The sequence below is a fragment of the Halyomorpha halys genome, unplaced genomic scaffold (genome assembly GCF_000696795.3).
Source record: "Halyomorpha halys isolate HHAL.00 unplaced genomic scaffold, Hhal_1.1 Scaffold399.1, whole genome shotgun sequence".
Lineage (NCBI taxonomy): Eukaryota > Metazoa > Arthropoda > Insecta > Hemiptera > Pentatomidae > Halyomorpha > Halyomorpha halys.
In genome coordinates, this window is record NW_027107556.1 from 531,028 (window position 1) to 537,010 (window position 5,983).

The 5,983-nt window shown below is 34.3% G+C and overlaps 1 protein-coding gene across 1 annotated transcript in view; it reads right to left on the bottom strand.

Annotated features, from left to right (window-relative positions):
• LOC106682269 (protein takeout) overlaps positions 1–5,573 on the bottom strand; it is a 17,880-nt gene extending 12,307 nt beyond the window's left edge. Inside the window, exon 1 of the mRNA XM_014423023.2 lies at positions 5,472–5,573. Coding sequence (XP_014278509.1) covers positions 5,472–5,532 — 61 coding nt within the window. The 5' untranslated portion in view covers positions 5,533–5,573. The remainder of the gene's footprint in view (positions 1–5,471) is intronic.
• Between the last annotated feature and the right edge of the window lie 410 nt (positions 5,574–5,983).

A 5,983-nucleotide genomic window follows, 5' to 3' on the forward strand; every position in this document is an offset into this window, starting at 1 on the left:
TGGGAGTGGATAGTTAAACCGTGCTATAGTAGCATTCTGTGGGAGTGGATAGTTAAACCGTGCTATAGTAGCATTCTGTGGGAGTGGATAGTTCAGTGGTAAGGCAATTGACTACTCACTCCAAGGACCCGGGTTTGAATCCGGCTGGGCAGATGATTATTAATTATCTGTTTTCTGTTACCGTTAAGACAGCCCTGTCGATTTGGTAGCCCTCTGTGGTCCTCCCAGTCTCATAAATTTAGTAAAAATCTGGCGGTGAAGCGTGTTTTTGACCAATTCACCTCCTTGCACAATCGTTGGTTTAGTAACTATACTTGCTCACAAAGTACTACTGGACCCTTGACCCTTCATGGTTTGTAGCAGTGTAGAGATTTAATATAATGGAAGTATTCTTCCAAGATTATGTATTTTAGAAGAAATGGATTTGAAGGTAGATCTGGAGTGAGTGTACCCACGGTGATATTAGTACATGAGCCAAGAAGAAAAAAAGGTATAAATTTCACCCCAATTTTTGATTACTTTAATGAAAACAATTTATAATTACTAGTCAAAACTGATGAGTCTGCCAAGTATAGGTAGGGGGAATAAAAAATGGCGGCAGTTTTAAAACGTTAAAAAAAATAAATTTTCATTCGGAGCTTTATATCTTAAAAACTACCAACAACAATAGAAAACGTAAGAGAATGTCATTTAAAGTAGAGTAAATTTACTAAAATATTAGACCTAATAGAGAAATTTACTTCAAATATTTCTCGAGATATAGCTTTATAAAAAGCATCATTTCATAAAAATGTACTGAATGGTTAGTAGTTTGTGAATTTATTTTGAAAAATCTATATCTCAGGAACCACTCGACGTACAAATGTCAATTAACTCTTATTTTTTAAAAAAAATATTTATTTATTGCTATTTACAACTGTACATTATAATACATTTAGTAAATCTGATCTATGTTAAATTGGAGTGTTACAGGCGTGTAGAGAAACTACCCATTGGTAGCATTCTAATGACATTTTACATTAGCTGGTCTCGTGGCCATCTTCTTTTCAGGCACCTCGGAGGATTGTCAGGAATGGAAGAGGATGCAAGATTAGAAACTAGCGGGTTTGAGTGGTTAGAGAGTTTATAATGGAATGAGTGATATCTGGTTCGGGCTAGATCGGGTACATAGGAAACATTAAACTCCCAAATTAAACCTAGTTTAATGTAGTATTAAGTAGTTTGTGTTAGTGTGACGTTTATCTTTGTAGGGGTAGTAGTTTTCAATATATTTAGTAAAATAAGTTGATTTCTGGAAGCACTGGATGTAGATATCTCTGGCAGGACTCAAAACGAAATTACTATAAAGTAGTCTATCATACATATCTTCTTAGGGGTAGTAGTTTCTCTGATATTCGCATATGAATATTTGTCCGAACTACTATAAATCAATTTATTTTAGCAAATATCAGGAAAACTACTACTGCTACGAAGATAAACGTCATAATCTACTTTATCTAGTATACTAAACTAACTTTGATTTTAGTGCTAATGGACATCTGTACATCGAATGGTTTTAAGATATAGATTTCTCAAAATAAATCCACTAACTTCTGATTTTTCACTAAATTTTTTATGAAATGTTGCTTTGTAAAAAGCTCTATCTGGAATACTATTGAACGTAAAACGTCTTTTTTCTCCTTTTGGACCTCTTGTACTGTATTGGATACTAATAGGCTTGGACCTCTTGTACTATATTGGATACTAATTGGCTTGGACCTCTTGTACTGTATTGGATACTAATTGGCTTGGACCTCTTGTACTAAATTGAATACTAATTAGCTTGGACCTCTTGGCTTGGACCTCTTGTACTGTATTGGATACTAATTGGCTTGGACCTCTTGTACTAAATTGAATACTAATTAGCTTGGACCTCTTGTACTATTATATTATATTACTATATTGGATGTCGACTGAACCCTGTTGGCCCGGGGCCGACTTTCCTCATTGAGAAATTTTTTTTTTAATTATTTATTTAATGTAATTTACAACTGTACAAAATAATACAATATGTAAATATGTAGTATGTTTCATATACACTTGAAAATCATGGGAAGGAACCACCCATTGGTGGTACTTCAAACATTAATTTAAATTAGAAGGTCCCGTGGCCATCTTCTTTTCAAACACCTCGGAGGATTATCAGGGATTGTTAAGGATGAAAGATTAAGAATTAATGGGTTAGGATGGTTAAGGAGTTTGGAATGAAAAGACGCATATCTGTTTTGGGTCAAATCTGCAACAAATGGGATGATAAGGTTGTGAATGAGTTTATTTGTGGCGTAATAAGGAGCATCAAGGATTTGGATTGTAACGATTGGATGCGGGAAGAATTTGATGGTTTGGTGGAGCCCCAGAGCTCAATTCCATATGTCCAAATTGGTCTGATTATTGTAGTGTATACTAATTTTTTGTAGTGAATGGGAAGTTTAAAGCGTTTGTCAAGTAAGTGTTGTAGCAATCGGAATCTACGAGCAGTTTTTTGTTGTTTCAGTCTTGTGTGTGGATTCCAAGTAAGTCTCTTGTCAAGATGGAGTCCTAAGTATCGAATCTGTTTAACAGGCATAAGTGTTGTATTCAGAAAGGATACTGTACGACAGGAGGGCAGATGAGAAAAAATTAAAATGAAAAAATAATATTACGACCCTGAGAATGATGCTTTAAAACTGTTTAAACTTCTTCCGACTTTCATAATAATAAAAATATACCCAATATCATCTAAAGCTCGTCTGTATTTACCTAGAAAAGAAGGAGGACGTGGATTACTAAATATTGATGAAGCTTGCCGCAAACAGGAAGAGACCCTACGCCAATACTTTCTCTCAAATACAACAGGGGTTTATTTCGCCATCACAAGGATGGACTCTGGTTTAATTGCACTTAATCAGCAAAGGTGTTGAATCAACAATCGTATCACAAAATGAACGACTGGCAGAATGGAAAAGCAAGTCTCTGCATGGCAACTGAACGAAGCCTCTATAGACAAAGAGAGATCAGTTAAATGATAAAAAGCTTGAAGGCTATTCTCTGAGATAGAGGGATTTGTGGTTGCTATTCAAGATCAAGTGATTGCCACGAGATCATATATGAAGCATGTGTTAAAAGACGCAACAACACCAGATAAGTGTCGATTATGCTCAGTAACACTCTAATTAATCCAACATATCACTGGAGTATGTGGAGTGCTGGCTGGTACTGAATATGCGCATAAGAGGCACAACAATGTGGCTAAAATTTTGCATCAGGCTCTGGCTGTGAAGTACAACCTAATTGAAGATAAGAGCCCTTATTACAAGTTCCTTCCAAATAAACTCCTCCAAAAAGGTTCTCTCAGGCTATATTGGGATGAATCAATTATTACAGACCATACAGTACGCCATAATAAGCCAGAAATCCTCCTTATAGACCTAAGAAAAAAGAAAGCGGAACTTATTGATGTTGGGATCCCTACAATAATAATATAAGCTCTACTGTGGGAGAAAAAACTGAGGAAATACCAGGAATTGGCGATAGAATTGAAAGAAACATATAAATTGAAAGGTGTTACCACAACTCCACTCACAATATCAATTTAATTTAATTTAATTTCCTATAGTTATCGCAGAACCTAAATACTTGAACCTATCTACCTGTTCAAATATATTTCTTCCAATATTCCAATATTCATCCAAAATTGTTTCCGTTTCTACTATATTTTTTAATTAATTATGAGAGATAGTTGACGGTGGATGATAAATGAGGAGAAGATGGTTGGGGGTGCGGTCAATGAAACACAAATAAGTATGACTAACTTATTTTAATGTGCCGACGTTTCGGCTAGAGTTTCTAGCCTTCTTCAGGGCTAAAAACAAAACAAGATAACAACCACAGTAAGTATAGAAAAATAAAAAATAAAAAAGAAAGTATAAACAAAATAATTTTACACATACAATGAATAGTTTTACAAGATAGAATTAATAAAATAAAGTGATGAGAGAAGCGGGAAATAAAATATAGACATAGGTAATTGAAAAAGTGGGTACAATAACTTAATTAAGCAAATGAAATAAAATTAAAGTTATATAATGTAAAGAAATATGAACATATTAGTTATTATTAATTTAAAATTTAAATATGGAAAGAAAATGAAAATTGAGAGGAAGAAAATATATGTAACAATAATAGATGATAAAGAGGCAAATTATGATGAAACGTCGGCACATTAAAATAAGTTAGTCATACTTATTTGTGTTTCAATGACCGCACCCCCTTCTCCTCATACTATATTTTTTGTTTATCGTATACTTATCTAATTCTTATATAAACAAAACTTTGACGTTACAAATATTGAGTGAAATATCTAAAGATATGTAAATTGAAATATGTTTAAATTGACCTCAAATTTGCCAAAAATTGATAAATGAGTTACAAGTATAAATTGTATCACTATCAGTATTAAACATGCATTCACATGAGAATCCCCGATCTGATCATTAAGAAGTTAGAAGTAATCAAAGACACCATGTAAAGTATTTCCATATCGGTTCCATGAGCCTTGAGATCAGAGAATGGTGTAGCATCTTGAGGAGATCAGAGACGTTAACAATACTAGAATTTGACTTGTTGTATCTGGTGATTCCCTTTAAACCCCATATCAGTTTCGACGAAGTACTACCCGAAACACGAAGACTGAATTTCATTATTTCAAAACTTGATTCCATACAATCTATTCTTGAACTAGAACACATTAATAAAAAGCAGTGTATTGTTAGTATACATCGAAGGAACCATTCTGTTTTGACAAACACGGAATTAAACACTTTTGTGGTATTATTGAAACATAACTATACCCAAATATTGTAACTTAATTAAAGATGGACTCCCTGGTAAGTTATTATTATTATTTTAACAATTAAGATTTATTGATTACTTTTGTCCCATTAAATTTATTACCAATTTTATTTACAAGGGTCCTTCTTAACACCGGTAACATTCATTGATTTTTTAAATAAAATTTTAAGTATTTTTTTCAAATCAGGAAATGAAACAAAAGTTTCTGCATGTGTTTCAGAATTTATAATCTGTATACATTTTCCCAGCGACCACACTTTATTCGATTACCAAGAAAATAAATTTTCAAAGTCATACAACTGTAAATATTTCGAATTGTAAAGATAAAAACGATGATGTTATGAATTTTGTTTTAGCAAAGAAGAAAAAAAAAAAACCTTACTTGTCGTGTACTGTTGGCCACAGACCTCGGACTAACCGTCTCCTTTGGGTGACAATTTCTAGAAGTAAGCTATGAGGAGTATTTGAAAATGAAAACTAATCTGTTAGCGAGTATTGAGAATGGTCTGGAAGATACATGAAAAGTAAGAAGATTGGATCCGACACATGGAAAACTATTACTAAGTAAAGTTGTTGAGACAGAAGAAGTATTGTGTACGTACGTAAGCTGAGGGAACAGATGAGCAGCGGCGAGAGGCAGAGGAACAGCAGGGGTACCAACATTGTCCTTGTGATGCCTGCTCTCGCCTTCCTTTCTTATATAGAAGGCATACCTAGCTCCCCCCACCGCTTGTGTTGGGAGGGACTGGGAATACGCAAAATGGAAGTTTTATTCCCCGTAGTTGGATTCCCAAAGGTCGGTGGTACTGCTATAGTCTGCTGGATTAGACGGTGCGATTTGAGAATAATGACCTCGATCAGGCGATTGGAAAGGGAAAAGAATGTGGTGTACTAAAAATATATCCCTTTCCTAAAACTTGAAATTCGCAAGAGAGATCTTCGAGGAGAGAGAATTTACCACGTGAGGCCTCTAGTTTGGACCTCGCGGAACTAGGAGCTTATTAAAAGACTTAAAATCGAGAATATAGCCAGCCATCTTGGGCCAATGTATTATTCGAATGTATTAAGAATATAGCCAGCCATCTTGGGCCAATGTATTATTCGAATGTATTAA